The sequence below is a fragment of the Felis catus genome, chromosome A2 (assembly GCF_018350175.1).
Source record: "Felis catus isolate Fca126 chromosome A2, F.catus_Fca126_mat1.0, whole genome shotgun sequence".
NCBI classification, from domain to species: Eukaryota; Metazoa; Chordata; class Mammalia; order Carnivora; family Felidae; genus Felis; species Felis catus.
Window position 1 is genome coordinate 12834545 of NC_058369.1, and position 15710 is coordinate 12850254.

At 58.3% G+C, this 15710-nt stretch overlaps 1 protein-coding gene and 1 long non-coding RNA gene across 8 annotated transcripts in view; one reads left to right on the top strand and one right to left on the bottom strand.

Moving 5' to 3' along the window:
- MYO9B (myosin IXB) overlaps positions 1-15710 on the top strand; it is a 90737-nt gene that overhangs the window by 64452 nt on the left and 10575 nt on the right. For 3 of the 7 annotated variants that reach the window (XM_023246941.2, XM_023246950.2, XM_006928569.4), the window contains exons 14-25: positions 321-402; positions 2971-3084; positions 4531-4570; positions 5676-5798; positions 6653-6733; positions 7898-8008; positions 10061-10183; positions 11312-11461; positions 11555-11721; positions 12430-13344; positions 14036-14108; positions 14302-14426. In XM_023246941.2, the coding sequence (XP_023102709.2) occupies positions 321-402; positions 2971-3084; positions 4531-4570; positions 5676-5798; positions 6653-6733; positions 7898-8008; positions 10061-10183; positions 11312-11461; positions 11555-11721; positions 12430-13344; positions 14036-14108; positions 14302-14426 (2104 nt within the window). The remainder of the gene's footprint in view (positions 1-320; positions 403-2970; positions 3085-4530; positions 4571-5675; positions 5799-6652; positions 6734-7897; positions 8009-10060; positions 10184-11311; positions 11462-11554; positions 11722-12429; positions 13345-14035; positions 14109-14301; positions 14427-15710) is intronic. The other 4 variants (XM_023246946.2, XM_023246954.2, XM_023246959.2 and 1 more) reach the window with 3 other exon arrangements.
- On the bottom strand, positions 4497-5676 carry LOC109494731. Its single transcript, XR_002149753.3, has 2 exons — positions 5044-5676; positions 4497-4639 (listed from the first exon to the last, which is right to left on the bottom strand). It is a non-coding gene; the product is annotated as an uncharacterized LOC109494731 (long non-coding RNA).

A 15710-nucleotide genomic window follows, 5' to 3' on the forward strand; every position in this document is an offset into this window, starting at 1 on the left:
AGTGCTGTTTGGGGGGGGGGGAATCAAACACTTCATAGTTCCTTGCTCTGCCCAAATTTGAGGGACTATTTTTGTTTTGGGGTTTAAGATTTTATTTTTAAGCAATCACTACACCCAGCGTGGGGCTCAAACTCACAACCCCACAATCAAGAGTTGCACACCCGACTGACTGGGTCAGCCCGGCACCGTGTTTTGGGGGTTTTTTTGTTTGTTTGTTTTTTAATGAGTTAAGTTGAGATCAAAGCCTTTGTGAAAAAGACAAAGGCCTTCAAGTCCCCAGGCAACCCCCGCCTCCAACTCCCTCTGCTCTGTGTCCCCAGCAGGTCTGGGCAGCCCCGGCACCCACAGTCACCTGGGAGAGCAGCAGAGAGGACCCGGCACCCCATCGGAAAAACTGTACCGGTGAGCGAGACCTTGATTTGTCCAAACCGCAGCTAGTATGCCGTGGCAGTAATTGTTTCAAACAATGCCAGAAACCCTACACCCTGAACCCAGGTTGGGGTTGACCTGGATAAGGAACTCAACTGCCACGTGAATCAAAAAGGACCCAGAAACAAATGGCATCTGGTTGCCGCTTTTCTGCACACAGAAAGACAGGCCTCCATGCATCAGCTGCCTTCGGGAGATGTTGCACGGCTCACTTTACAAAGGATTCTTTTCACGGCCGGTCATGGCCATTGGCGGGTGGGGCCCAGAAGCTGCTGGTTGCACCGAGCAACAGGCTTGATTGAAGAGCACATCCTGCCCTAGGCTGGCCGGGGTGTCCTGAAAGAGATATGCCGAGTCACTTCATGTGTCATTGCACGCAAGAGGATGAGGGTATTTTGTGGCCACGGGCCTCCCACATACCCCAGTTTGTACTGAATGTAGAAGTGAGCAGCGAGTACTCTCAGGAAGGTGGGGTTACAAAAAAAAAAAAAAATAGGCCATACTGGACAGACATCCAAGGCAATGACAAAGCCAGGGGAGGGACACTTCTGGTGTCTTGAGAGAGTCAGGCAGGCTGTACTGAGAAGGGACCAGTTGAGCCAGACGAGGCAGGCAGGGTGTGCTGGCAGGTGCGGGCGGCACATGCAAAGGCCCTGCGGCAGCCAAGTTCCCAACGTCTTTCTCAACACTCACAAATACCCAAGGAGCAGGCCAGTAAATATTGAAACTTGAAAAGATCATTTTATGTTTGAGCCCTTCACAACAAAAACCTCTTCAAGAGATTCATAACAACGTACGCGTTGGAGGTGGAACTAGCTACCGAGGCAAGTGACCCTAAGTCATTTGTCTGAAAGCACCGCGTGTCCTTTTCCTGGTTTTACGAGGTACATTTTTAAATCCACTTTTTCACCCAAAAGGGGGCAAGAGAAAAACGAACACCTCTCTTTATTTGCTTGTGTGTTTTCCCCCCACCACAAAGACCGAACGTGGCCCCTGACCCACATTCGCTGGAGTGACGCCAGTCTCCCCAGGGCCTGGCCCCTAGGCTGCGGGTCCCCATTCCAGGACCGCGTTTAGTTTACACAGGTTCGATATTAACGCTTTTGAGGACACATCATTGCTTTCTATGAAAGCAAGAAGTAAGGAGAAGCAAGGGCCTTCGAACCCGAGACCAGGAAGGCACACAGAGGAGCCGCCGTCCCCAGGCGCTCAGCGTGGCGTCCAGGGCCAGGAGTGGGGATCCGCAGGCTATGGGGGTGCCGGGGCCTGCTGGGAGCACTCTAGCCAGATTTAGCGGGGTCGGGAAGCAGGGAGGGGAGCGCGGGTTGAAGCCATAGGCCTTGTCCAGAGCTCTGGGCGCTGCGCTGACCGCTCGGGGGGTGGAGGTGAAATGTGACCCCTCTGTTGTCTTTGCTCTGTGCCTCCCTGGAGGGCGAGGGAGCAGAGGTAAGTGTGGCTGTCCAGGCCCTAGGCATGGTGCATGGAACACAGACCGGGGACTGCCGGTCGGGGTCTTTCCAGGCCAACTGCCCAGAGCTTAAACATGTATTTGAAATAACTGGAATGAGGAATTTTTAGAAAGAAACAAAACAAACCCAGAACCTCCCGACTCCTCCCGCAGTCACCGGCACCTCGTTCCCAGAAACCCCATGAGGACATTTGTCATCTAGACATCCTTCATGAATCCTCACTTTCAGAGCATCTGATTTTCATCTGTGATCCATTCTTGTTCTCACGCGTCGGTGCCGAAGTGTGGGCCCGGAACATACGCCCCGCCCTGAACCCCCAGGAATTGAACGAAAGGAAGTGAATGAGATTGACTTCTTTGGGGCAAAGATCTCCTTCAACTAGGGTCTCCCACCCTCACCACTGGGCCGGGCCACTCTCTGTGGTGGGACCGTCCCTTGTACTGGAGGGGGTCGAGCAGCATCCCGGCCAGATGCCAGGAGCACCGCCCCACCCACCCCCCCGCCCCAAGTCATGACAACCATAAATGTCTCCATAAATGTCAACCATTTATGTCTCCAAAACATAAATGCCTTGCCCGGAGGGTAGCATCTCAAGCCGCTGGTGGAGAACCACCGTGCGAATCCTGGTCCGCTCCTCCTGAGGCCTTTCTCGAAGCCGACACGGAGGTTGACGTGTGGCCACAGAATCCTCAAGAAAAACCGAGGGGCTACCTCCCACCGGCACCCTCTGGTCCTTTCTTTTCAGTAGCCCCTGATGCCTTGTCACAGATTCCAGAAGCCTGTTCTACGTGAGGCCTTTTTCAGTGATCTGAGCCGCCAGGTTGCAAAACCCATTCTGCCCGGAGCGACCCTGGCCCTCCCAGAGAAGGGGGAGCCACTCTTGGCCGAACCCCGCCCCCCCCTCCCCAGTGCAGGATGGAGAGACCGTGGCGCACACGCTCGCCAGCTGCATGTTTCGGCTCCAGTGGCCTGGGGAGGGTCCCGACCGCGCTGGGGACCCCAAGGTGGCGGGCCTGCTGCTCTAACTCGGTCTTCTCCCTGTCACTGCGCCCCTCCCCCTCCCCACTCTCAGCGATTTGCATGACCAAATCATCAAGACCATCAAAGGATTGCCCTGGCAGGGTGAGGACCCCCGTAGGCTTCTCCAGTCCCTCAGTCGGCTCCAGAAACCCCGCACCTTCATCCTGTGAGTCCCCCCCAAGGCTGCGGCGCCTCCCTCCCTGTCCCCCTGACCCCGCAACAAGTGCAACGGCCGCCCCCCCTCGCTCCCAGGACCCCCGGCCTGCGGGCTGCCCGTAATGCTGAGTCGGCCGCTGCCAATGTGACGTCTCGTGGCTCCGTTTGTACACCAGCCTTTGCTCAATGGCGCTCGTAACACGCCTACCCCAGCGTCTGCCCTGTGCCCCTAGCCCTTGCCAGCTCCCGGCGCAGCTTTGCGGGAACGCCCCTCCCACAAAGCATCTCTTGTTCTGCCCGCAGGCGTGCAGAGAGCAGGCCTCGTCTTTCCCTACCTCCTGCCACCGTGCGCTCGTAAAAAAGCTGTCAGAAGCGGAGCCTCCGTGGCCCTGCTCTGTGTGGACAGCAGTGCGACGTGGTAGGAAGGGCCCAGAAGCCACACAAACTAGGTTTGGACGCGGTTAGCTCTGGCTAACCCGCCATGTGGCCTGAGTGCTCTGAGCTCTCGGCCTCTGTGTCCAAAGCAAGGGTCACGACTCTCAGAGCACCCGGCGGGCGGCCGCCTCGGTTGGTGGGACGCCCGTGGCCGCTCCGGGCCCGAGCCGGCGGAGAGCAGAGCTTGTGCCCGCAAGGGCACCGGTTTTCAAATCCGTTTTCATTCCTGGGGATCGAGGTGGCACCTGACGCACAGCGAAGCCCACAGCCAAGCGTCTTGCTGATCTGTGGGGCACCCTCTCCTCGGCTGCTCTCCAAAGCGAGCCGCCCCGCAAGTTATAGAAAACTTTTCTTTCGCCTGCAAGGTTTCCGTAAAGTGTCTGAGAATGAGGGGCCTACCGTGCCCCTTCCCTTGCCCCCAAAGATTGGCTTTTGTTTTTTTCCTTCCCACCATCGTGAGCCTGAAAAGCACTCCTACCCAAACCCCATTGCAGTTCTTTGCAGGGCAGACACCCCCCCACTCCACTTGCCAGGGGGTCCCAAAGAGGCTCTGTGGGCCTACTTGGCACTTCCCAATGTGTAGCGAATAAAGCCAGGACGCCCGGCCGGCGTCAGAACCGCGCGGGGTCCCCCAAAGCTCCGTTTGGGGCACTTTTTGAGATCTGTAGCTGGCCCCGTACAGATGCACGTTCTGCCCTACCGATCACCAGCGGCCCCTCTTGCCCCCCGGACATCCGAGTGGCCCCAGGCTAGGTGCCCCTGCCACTTCGGGGGCCGCCGCTGGCCCGGTAAAGTTCACGTCCAGCTACAGAAGCACCCCACACGTGCGCAGGGAGGGCCCGCCGGGGCTTCGGTGGCGGCGGGGGGGGGGGGGGGGCGCCTCGTTGCACTTGTGCCTCCCGACTGTGCTTCCTCTGCTCTCCGCTCCCTCTAACCCGCAAGGCGTGGCTTGCTGAACTAACCCAAACCTCTGGACACCGTGTTCCCTCTATTCACGAAACCATTTTTAATATTTTGACAGGAAAAGTAAAGGTATCAAACAAAAGCAGCTCATTCCAAAGGTAAACGTTCGCGACACCGTCCGAGGCCACCTCCTTGCTTTTGCCTGTCTTGAGAGCGCCTGGCTCAACCTGCCTTCCGGAAAATGGGAGGGGGAGAGGGGGAGGAGGCACTTTTAACTTCTCCAGCTTTGTAGTCCCTTCCTCTTCCCACCATCACCCCCTGCCCCCCCCTCCGCTCCCCTCCAAAAATAAGTGCTCGCGTGGAAATGATTTGGAGCTGTCTTTGGGTTTCCCGGAAGCAGGGTGCGTGATGGGGGTAGGATATTTGCAGAAGCGTGTGGAGGGGAGAAGCAGGCTGGGGCGGGGGAACTGAGCGAGGAGGTGGGCTCGGCCTCATCCCACCGGAGCCTCGGGGTGTGAACAGCACCACAGAGCTTTTCCTGCCCAGAGGCGATGGGACCCTTCTGTCCTACCCCCACTTGGGGGGTCTTTAGCTACGAGCCACCTCCGGAGGGCGGGACAGGGTGCAGCACCTTCCTGGCCTGTCTGGGAGAGGATGCCCTTCAGCCAGGGAAGCCCCACCAGGAAGGGGGTAACCGTGCGTTGCCAGCAGCCAAGACCCCAGTAGCCGGCCTTGGCCGAAGTGCACCCAGCCTCTGTCTAGTCTCCACACACGGTGTGCGGATGGATCAGGAAGTCTGCAAAAGTGAGAAAAACCCCTCAGTGCATCCAGCGGATGGGACGGTGCTATTCCTCTTGTCAGCTGCGACTAAGTGTTGGCACACATGGTGGGGGGACCAGACCAGCCTTATGGATAAGCTCATGCAAAAGTGCAGGAGACTTGGCGGTCCTGGAGCTCGACAGGAGGGAGGTGGCACGCTGGAGCCCTTGGCTTCTGGGCACTCGGGCTGCCAAAGAGGCTGTAATCAGTCCTTCCAGAGCCGGCACCATGTGCAGGCTAAAGCCCAGGTTCGGCCCCAGGGCGGTCCCCGCCTCCCGCCAGGCCCACCATCCCCTACCCTCCAGCAGCCCTGTCCCGAGACTGATCCCAAGAACTGCCCCCCCCCCCCCAGAACACAGTCCTGGCTCTGGGGCATCTACGATGCCTCCCAGTGCCCACTGGGACCCCAGGAGGGCAGGCCAGACCCCCATGTGTCTGTCCTAGAACCTGCTGGACTCCAAGTCGCTGAAGCTCATCATCAGCATGACGCTGCACGATCGCACCACCAAGTCCCTGCTGCACCTACACAAGAAAAAGAAACCGCCGAGCATCAGCGCCCAGTTCCAGGTGGGCAGCCTAGAGAGGCCAGAGGTGACGTGAGACTCAACCCGATGCGCTCGTGACTTGGCCACGACAGACCCAACAAATTTTTACCCTAGGGCTTCCTGGCCTCAGCATTGTTTGACATTTGGGGCTGGATCATTCTCCACGGTGGGGGTCATCCTGTGCATTCTGGGATGCACAGTAGCATCTTCCAGTTGTGGCAACCAAAAATGTTCCCAGTCATGGCCATGTGCTCTGGAGGTGAGGCAGAATCACCCCTGTTTTGAACCATTGAGTTAAAATAACGGATTAACGTGTTATGATGTTACATCATGTTTCCCTTTTCTCCGTGGCTGCCAGGAAGCTCAGAGGCATTTTTTTTTTTTTTTAAGGGGGCTCAATGGCTGCCGCTAACCCTCACCATTAGCTTTTTTTGTCCCTTTCCTCTTTTTCAATCTGAGTCTTTTGTGCCCATCTTGGCCTTTTTGGCAAATTACCTCACCTGGAAGCTCCTGAAAATCCTTTTTGTAAATAGCAGGCCAAAGACCAAAGTCAGTGTATCTGTGTTTCCTTCTGAAGCTGTCTAGCATTTTAAATGCCCAGAAGTTTGGTCCCACTCCCCCTAACACTCCTGCTGAGACAAAGAGCTAGGAGACCCTGGGAAGATGACAGCTGTCAGCTCTGGGGACCCTACAGCTCTCTTGGGGCTCCCAGAGGTAGTTCAGCCTCTAATGAGAATGTCCACCTACAACCTCCCGTGTCCTGCATCACTACTGATGCCAGCAAGTGACCTGGGTCCCCTCCCACTGAGCAGCGTGCCTCTTGGGGGCGGGGGGGGGGGGCGGTCCCAGCTCAAGACCTTCTCCCTCTTTCCCCAGACGTCCCTAAACAAGCTCCTGGAGACACTGGGGAAGGCGGAGCCCTTCTTTATCCGCTGCATCCGCTCTAATGCCGAGAAGGTGAGTAGCTCCAGTGTCTTGGGGAAGTGAAGGCCAAGGTCTGGTGGCTCAGCGGGGGGTATTCCTGTGTTGCCGTGGCCTCTTGGGGGCCGCGAAAAGCCTCAAGGAACCAAGTGTTCAGCCAGGTTCCGGGAGCGGTAAATAGCCTGCCGAGGGCAGCCAGGTGGCCAACCAAAAGCAGCGACATCGTCTGGAACATGGAGGGGCCCCAGAGGTTTGCTCAAGAAGGGACAGGTCAAGCGTGTCCCGGATCAGCCAGTGCAGAAAATGTGGCAGAGGGAGAGGGTGAGATCACACGGCAGAAGCATAGAGGCTGCTGTTCATTTGATTGGAAAGCTTCTGGAAAGACTCAGTGGAGCACCACTGGGGGCCCTAGTAGTGGGCTCAGCCCTCACTCCCAGGCTTCCTTTGCCCCAGGGGTCCACTGGCCATTCTGCCCCCTTGGGAGCTTGGCGGGGGGCTCTTCAGGATCTGGACCTACCCCCTTTGTCTCTACTCTTCCCATTTCCCTGGCTCTCCCCTGCTCCTGGGACCGTCCTCTTCTGGGCCTTTACCTGGCTGCTCCCCGCCCTCCTCCTCCTCCTGCCTATTCCCTCCTCAGGACCTGGCCCAGGGTCCCCTCTCCTGTTGGACACTTCCCAGGGGGGCCCAGGCAGTGTCTGCCCCATTCCCACATGCGCCTGGCTCCCACCTCCAGACCTTACTCCCCTCTTGGCCAAATCCTTAGTGTTTACCCCAGGGCCTGGCACAGAGTACGAGCTCAACACAGGTTTTGATTGCAGTCCTTAAGAAATAACTCTTCGCAGCAAATTATCCTAAATTGAGCAGTGAGAAATGGCATCTGTCTCCCAGACAGCAGGGAATAGAGCAGCTCAGACGCCAGATTTTCCAGAAGAGATGAATACCTTAAGCACCAGTGCTGAACAGCCCCAGCTCTTGATTCCAAAAAGAATGTCTGGGACAAGGAAAGAAGGGTCCTCCGGGTGCCCGCGGCTGCCGTGCTGGGGACATTCTGACCAGCCGGGGGGGCCCGTGTGGGCTCCCGGACCATGCTCATGTCCAGAATCCTACAGGACCTCGTGCCTACAGATCCCCGTCCCCGGCTGCCGACGCTTGATTGTCCCACAGCTGGCACCCGTCCTGATGGCTCATATCCCGTTTCAGAAAGAGCTGTGTTTCGACGACGAGCTGGTGCTGCAGCAGCTACGCTACACGGGCATGCTGGAGACAGTGCGGATCCGGAGGTCAGGCTACAGTGCCAAGTACACGTTCCAGGTAAGCCACACACTCGTGGCCGTCGTGACAGGGCAGAGGGCTGGCCACCTCCCTCTTTGAGAGAGAACGCTTCTCTGGAACATGAGCCCAGGGGGTTACGCTGTGCCAGGGCTTCTCCGCTCCGGCCCTGTTGGCATTTATACCAGTCATTTCAGAGGTCGGGGTGGGGAGAGGGAGCAAGTTTTCTTGGAAGAGGTGGCTGGGCCCAGGCCAAGCCTGGAAGGATACAGAGTTGTAAAGCCAAGCCGGGAAGAGGGAATGACAGGAGCAGATCCCTGCACAGCTCTGCCCTCTGTTGAGCATCTTCGGCAACAGACGCTTTTATACCCATCTCTTTTATTCTGCCAAACCAACAGCAGGCGGTCCTGGCTTCTGTTTTGCCAGTGCGGAAACTGAGCCCCAGGAGGTGATGACTTCATAGATGGCTCCCTGGGCTTTTTAGAAACACAAAAGGAGGGGTGCCTGGGTGGCTCAGTCGGTTAAGCGTCCGACTTCGGCTCAGGTCATGATCTCACGGTCCGTGAGTTCGAGCCCCGCGTGGGGCTCTGTGCTGACAGCTCAGAGCCTGGAGCCTGCTTCAGATTCTGTGTCTCCCTCTCTCTCTGACCCTCCCCCATTCATGCTCTGTCTCTCTCTGTCTCAAAAATAAATAAACATTAAAAAAAAAAAATTTAAAAAAAAAAAAAAAGAAACACAAAAGGATCAGAGGTGCCTGGGTGGCTCAGTCGGTTAGACATCCGACTTCAGCTCTGCTCATGATCTCATGGTTCATGAGTTCAAGCCCCACATCAGGTTGTGTGCTCACAGTATGGAGCCTGCTTGGGATTCTTTCTCCTCCTCTCTCTCTGCCCCTTGCCTGCTCCTCTCTCTCTCTCTCTCTCTCAAAAGAAGAGAAAAGAAAAGAAAAGAAAAACACAAAAGGATCAGAGGTGCCTGGGTGGCTCAGTCGGTTAGACATCCAACTTCAGCTCTGGTCACGATCTCATGGTTTGAGTTCGAGCCCCACATCAGGCTCCACGCTAATGGTGCAGAGCCTGCTTGGGATTCTCTCCCTCTCTGCCACTTCGCCGCATGTGTTTATGCACGTGCACGCACTCTCTGTCTCTCTCTCTCTCTCTCAAGATAAATAAACTTAAAAAAAAGGAGAAAGAACAAGAAGAAAAAAACCCACAAAGGATCATTACTAACCTCAAGTTGGCAAAGACCAAATTGCTAAAGCAGTTTCTCACCTGCAGTACCATGGACACTGAGGGCCACCAGGTCATTCGCTGCAGGGGCTGCCCTGTGCATTATGGGATGTTGAGCAGCATCCCTGGGTCTCCACCCACTCGATGTCAGTAACACCCACCGCTCCCGAGTTGGGAGAACCCTGGATGTCTCCCGACATCACCACATGTCCCCGGTGATAAGCTGGCCTAGGTTGAGAACCCCTGGCTCGTGCCCTGAACTGGCACCACCTGTATGAGCACTGACGTGAGCCCCGGGCCTGAAGCCAGTGGCACCTGGTCCCCAATCCAGCTGCCCCCACATGGCCTCGGGGACATGGCTCCATCACGGCCTGCCTCCTTTTTCTCATCCGCAGAATGGAAATAGCATCTCTCTGACCCTGTATAAATAGAAAAGGCAAAATCCCAGAAACGGGAGGAAATGCTAGTGTATTTCACTAATGCTTGGTTCCTAAAAATTTGACCTAATTGTTTACTTAAAAGCTCTGTATCTCCAGCTATGACTCAGCCCTCCAACGAGCCATAGACCGTGAGCCCCCGCAAAGGCAGCCCTGTCTCCTGGCCACGCCCCCCAACTATGCCAGCCCCCAGTAGGCCCTGGAGAGCCACTCAGCAAGTGGCTGAAAGACCCTGGTGCTCTGTGTGTGTGGCAGTCTTTCCTAAGCTTTAGGCTGCTGCAGAGAGTCCGAGATTTTAGCTTGGTCAGTGCCATTCCGGTCAAACCAGGTCCCGGCTTCGGAAATTTGGGAGTTGCTGGAGCATCATATCCTTGCTGGCGGCGGGAGCACTCAGCAGAGATTCTCTTTTCTTGGCCCCAATCCCCCAGGATTTCACAGAGCAGTTCCAGGTGCTGCTGCCCAAGAACGCCCAGCCCTGCAGGGAGGTCATCTCTGCCCTGCTGGAAAAGATGGACATAGACAAGAGGAGCTACCAGATCGGGAAGACCAAGGTCAGGACTCCGGCCCCTCGGGGGGCTTCCAGCGTCCACAGGGTCCTCCCACGGCCTGAAAGACAAGGGACTCTGCTGCGGAAGTGTCTTTTTTGGGGCCCGGCGCCTATTTCTTCCCAGAAGGCAAAGGGTGCCTCTAAGGGGCGGGGCCCAGACATCACTCCGTTTTCCTGCTTCCTCACACATAGCCTAGGGCTACTGCAGGGGGCTCAGGGGCCAGTTGGTACCTCTTAATGTCTGGCAGAAGGTCTCATTCCCTTGTGCTCCTTCCAGACGCCGTCTCCCACCTCTAGGTACATGCTGGTTGCTTCTTAGTGTTGTGGCACCAGCCACTGTCCCCGTCCAACAGCGGTAAGGTCAGCTCCCGTTAGGGCTTCATCTGATGTGAAAAGTCCCCGCACAGTTCCCCAGCAAGGCAAGCCTAGAGTTACCACGTGACCCAGCAATTCCGTCCACACGTATGGACCCAAAAGACCTGGAAAGAAAGCGTCCCAACAAATCCTCATACACGCGTGTTCATAGGGGCACGAGTCACAATAGCCGGAAGGTAGAAAGAAGCCATCCGTTCATCAGCTGGTGAACGGATTCAAGACACGCGGGCCATCCATATCCATACAATGCAATGTGGTACGGCTCTGATCCAGGTTATGATATGGATGGGGCCTTGACAACATTGTGAGCGAGAGAAGAAGCCAGACACAAAAGCCTGTAGTGTGTGATGCCACGTATACGAAACATCCAGAACAGGCAAATCCAGAGAAAGCAGATTAGTGGTGGCCAGGGGCTGGGGGAGAGGGCCAGGGGGATGACCGCTAATGGGTATGGGCCTCTCCTGGGGGTGGTGGAAATGTTCTGGAGCCAGACAGTTAACGATGTTTGCACCATTGTCACGAACGTACCAAATGCCATTGAACTGTTTGCACTGAAATGGTTAGTTTCACGTTACGTGAATTCTCTCACCGTATTAAAAAGCTCCCCTTGGTCGGGTCGGTCAGCACGCCAGCTTGGTCTCACGCCCTTCCGGGGTGGGCTGTGCAGAGACCTCCCGGGCACGGGGATTCTGGGGGCTGTGCTGACCGCCCCTGTGCCCCCCCACCCCCCACCCCCACCCCCGCCCCCGCCCGCCAGGTTTTCCTGAAGGAGACCGAGCGGCAAGCCCTGCAGGAGACGCTGCACCGGGAGGTCGTGCGGAAGATCCTGCTCCTCCAGAGCTGGTTCCGGATGGTGCTGGAACGCCGCCACTTCCTGCAGATGAGGCAGGCGGCCGTCGCCATCCAGGTACCGGGCGGCCCCCTGCAGGGCTGGGGGTGGGGGCACCCGGGGGGGGGGGGTCCCACGTGCCGGGTCCCTGAATGTCCGCTCCGCCCCCAGGCCTGCTGGCGGTCCTACCGTGTCCGCCGGACGCTGGAGAGGACGCAGGCCGCTGTGTACCTCCAGGCTGCGTGGAGGGGCTACCGGCAACGGGTGGCCTACCGGCACCAGAGACAGAGTATCGTCCGCCTGCAGAGCCTCTGCCGGGGTCACCTGCAGCGCAAGAGGTGAGCAGAGCCGGCCCCCCTTCGCCCCCCAGCTCCCCCCAGCCCCGAACGTTCCACCCGCCCGAGAGCTGCCTGAGATGGCTTCTGGCCAGTGGAGCCATCAGGACGTGATTCTAGGCGCAGGGAAGCCGGGAGGGGCTGGCAGGAGTCTAGCCGTCTGGGCACGCGCGGCCCCAGAGAGAGAGATGCTCCAGGGCTGGTGGGCAGCACCTGCAGATGAAGACAGAGGTCACTGTTGGCCAGGCTGGCTCTCCACCAGAGACCAACCCTCCCCCCCCCTTCGCTGCACCTGCCCGCCCTGGGCCCCTTAATGAAACACTTGGCTTCAGAGGTGGAGGGTTCAGGTTGTTAGGACCAGCCCATAGCCGGTTCCCCTTGCCCCATTCTTCTACGTGAATCTCAGGCGTCCACCCAGCCAGGGACCCCAAAGGAACTCAGGGATTTCTTAACAGATCCTTCCCACGGTAGGGAGACCCAGGGCAGAGGTGGCCATGACAATAAGGGGCCACCTCCTGTATCCCCCTTTCGTAGCTAAGGAGTTTCCACATTTCCAGAAGCCTCTCCGAGGGCCAGGGTTACCCCATTTAACAGAGGCAGAGCCTGGCCCCTAGCCCACGGGTGGCACAGGGGCCCCTGATGCCCTGCATGGGTTCTGGAGGTGGCATGCATGTTTGTTCCTGAAATTTCCCCCTTAACGCCTCACACCAGCTTCAGGCAGATGGTCGCAGAGAAGCAGAAGGCTGAAGAGAAGGAGAGGGAGGCCCAGCAAGCCCTGAGGGAAGAAACAGCGGAGGGAGGGCCAGGCCAGGTGGCCGGGCAGGAGCAGGTGCCCAGGCAGGGCCCGGAACCATCGGAGGACAGGGAGCCTTCGGCAGTGGAGCCCGAGGTGTGGCCAAGCGATGAGCCCCTGGCAGAGAGCTCCCCACCGGAGGAGGTCCCCAGCCTGGAGAAACCTCCCGCACCCCAGAAGAACCCGGCTGAAAGTCACGAGAAGGTGCCCAGCAGCCGAGAGAAGCGCGAGTCACGGCGGCAGAGAGGGCTGGAGCACGTGAAGCTCCAGAACAAACACATCCAGTCCTGCAAGGAAGAGATTGCTCTCAGAGAGCCTTCTGGAAGGGCCATCCTCGAGCAAGAAGAGAGCCTCCCAGAAGACAGAAAGGAGAGCAGAGAAGACGAAACCCTTTCAGACTTGGGCACGGAGGCAGAGAACACTTTTAAGCAGCAGCCGGAGGAGCCACCGCGGGCTGTGCCAGCCGGCCAGCTGCCCGGAGAAACCCCGAAGGTGCCCCAGGGTGGGGACCCAACGCCTGGCCACGTGGAACGGCCAACCAGCCTAGCCTTGGACAATAGGGTCGGCGAGCCCACGCCCAGCACCACCCCTGAGACCCCCAAGGACAAGAGCAAGCTGGGTGGTGACCTGAGGGCACAGGACAGGCCCGAGAGCCCCGGAGGCTCCACCCAGATCCAGCGGTACCGGGACCCGGACTCTGAGCGGCTGGCCAGCGCCGTGGAGCTCTGGCGGGGCAAGAAGCTGATGGCTGCCAGTTCCAGCACCATGCTGAGCCAGTCCCTGGACCTCAGCGAGCGGTACCGGGCTATGGAGGCCACTCTCACACCCGCAGAGTAAGTAAGCCCCGGGCCCTCCTTGGTCTGAACACCCGGGGTGCCAGGCCGGGTTGGGCGGGCAGGGTGGAGGGACACACAGATTCCTGGCCGCAGGACCAGGGCAGTGCCGCACGTCCCAAAAGCATGTGAGTGGCTCTGAGTGTGGGAGCCCTGAGGACGGAGGGAGAGGGGGCAGAGGAAGGTGGAGGGGAGGCATCTGGCAGGAGCCGCTGAGCCTGGGGCCAGCTGGGACCCTGAGGCCCCCGCCACAGCGAGCTGTGTTCACACAGAAATCCCCTGGCTTCGTGGGAAGCAGCGTCTCGGGGCAAAATCCCACTCCCCGGCCTGCCTGGGTTTCTGTTTCCTCGGCAGAGATTAGGGGTGATCGCACTCACCCAGGAATTGAAGAGGGGCCCAACTCTTGACCCTTAGTTAGCTGCATACCGATGACTCCCGAGTCGCCAGCCCGACCTCCCAGAGACCTGCTTGGCCAGAGGGCAAAAGGGCCGGAGGAGGATGTGGGCTGTTAGGTCGGGCTTTCTGGGCCTCGCACACTGACACCTGTGTCGGGCTCCTTGTCTGGGCTGGGCCGTCCGGCACACTGGGGAGCACCCAGCGGCATCCCTGGTCCCCTCCCACCCAAGTCGGGACCGCCAAAACTGTCCAACTCGCTCTTGTAAACAAAAGCCACATTTCTGTGATCTCACAGGGAGAGGCGCATTTCCTTATCCACGAGCGACGTCTCCAAGCTCCTCCTGTCCCCGTCCCACACCAAGACTCAGGTAAAGCTTCAGGCTGCGGCTGCCACCTGTCAGGGGCCAAACCCGCTTCTGCCGGGGCGCCCTGGCCCTGCCCGAAGGGCAACGTAAAAGAGAAGGGAAGTCGGTGGATGGAGTGCACGGGGAGCGGAGCACCCCCGCTTTCCCTCCAGCAGGTCCTGCCTGCCTTTGCTCACCCAGCCCTGTTCTCTGGCAGCCTTCTACAGAAACGGTGGACGGGGAGGCCGGCACCAAGAAGCTGGCCGTCCAGAAGAAGAAGTCGGGCGACGCTTCTGCCGGCACAGATTCCGGGCTGTCCCCAGGCTCCCAGGCAGACTCTAAGTAAGTGTGGGGTCTGGACGTGGCTCAAGTCACCAGGGGATGCCCAGGGTCCCTGCCACGGCCTCCCATCTCAGAGCAGTCTGGTCTCCTGAACTGACGGCAGTTAGGATGCACGGTGGGGCAGGTGTTCGCTCAGCCTGTGATGAGAGATCCCTCACAGAGCCCAGGTCACGCCCCCCTCATGTGCCAGCGTGGCCACTCGCCAGCCTGATGACTGCCACTAAGGTCTGGAGCCCCCTCCTCTGGGTCCCCTCCTCTGGGTCCACAGAGAGACGGTTTCCATTTGACTTGTTACGGTATCCAAATCCAGCCCCCTCTACCTTAGAAACCCCTCCTGGGTCCTGGGATGGAAGAAACTGGGCCAAGACTCTGTCCCCAGAAAGCGCCACAGAAGTGCTCCAGATGGTTCCATCACAGAGCAGAGAGGATGGGCCATGGGACAGGCAGGGCTTTGATCCTAACGCAGAGACGGGAGGCGGAGGAAGGGCCAGCACAGGCTTGGAGAGGCAGGCAGAACGAAGCCCCACAAACCAGGGGGGCTTCCAACAACTGGAATTCACTTCTCACAGTCCTGGCGGCCACGAGTCCGAGATCAGGGTGTCCGCAGGGCGGCTCCCTCGGACGGCCCTGGGGAAGGGCCCTTCCTCGCCTCTTCCGGTTCCTGGGGGCTCCGGGTGTCCTTGGCTTGTGGCTGCATCAGCCCATCTCCGCCCCCGTCTTCTCTCTCTGACATTCTTCTCTCTGTGTTTTCTCTTTCTCTGTCTCTTATGAGGATACTTGTCACTGGATTTAAGGCCCAACTGGGTATTCCGGATGGTCTCAGCCCCAAGTGCTTCATTTAGCGTCTGCTCTAACAAAACTGCCACAGACTAAGTGGCTTGAACTACATGTGTTTCTTACGGTTCTGGGGGCTAGGAGTTCAAGACCAAGGTACCAGGAGATGCAGTATGTGGTGGGGGCGACTTCCTGGTTCACAGATGGCATCTTCTCACTGGGGCCTCATGTGGCAGGAAGGGCAAGGGAACTCGCTGGGGCCCTTTTTGTAAGGGTGTTAGTCCCATTTATAGGGACTCTACCCCCGTGATCTAATCAGCCCCCTGATACCATCACACTGGGGATTAGACTTCAGCATACGAATTTGGGGCGACAAAGACATTCAGATTGTGGCACATAGAACTTAGTCACATCTGCAGAGACTTTTTTTTTTTTTTGAGATCTACAGAGACAGTACAAGTGGGGGTGGGGGGAGAGAATCCCAAGCGGGCCCCTTGCTGCCAGCGTGGA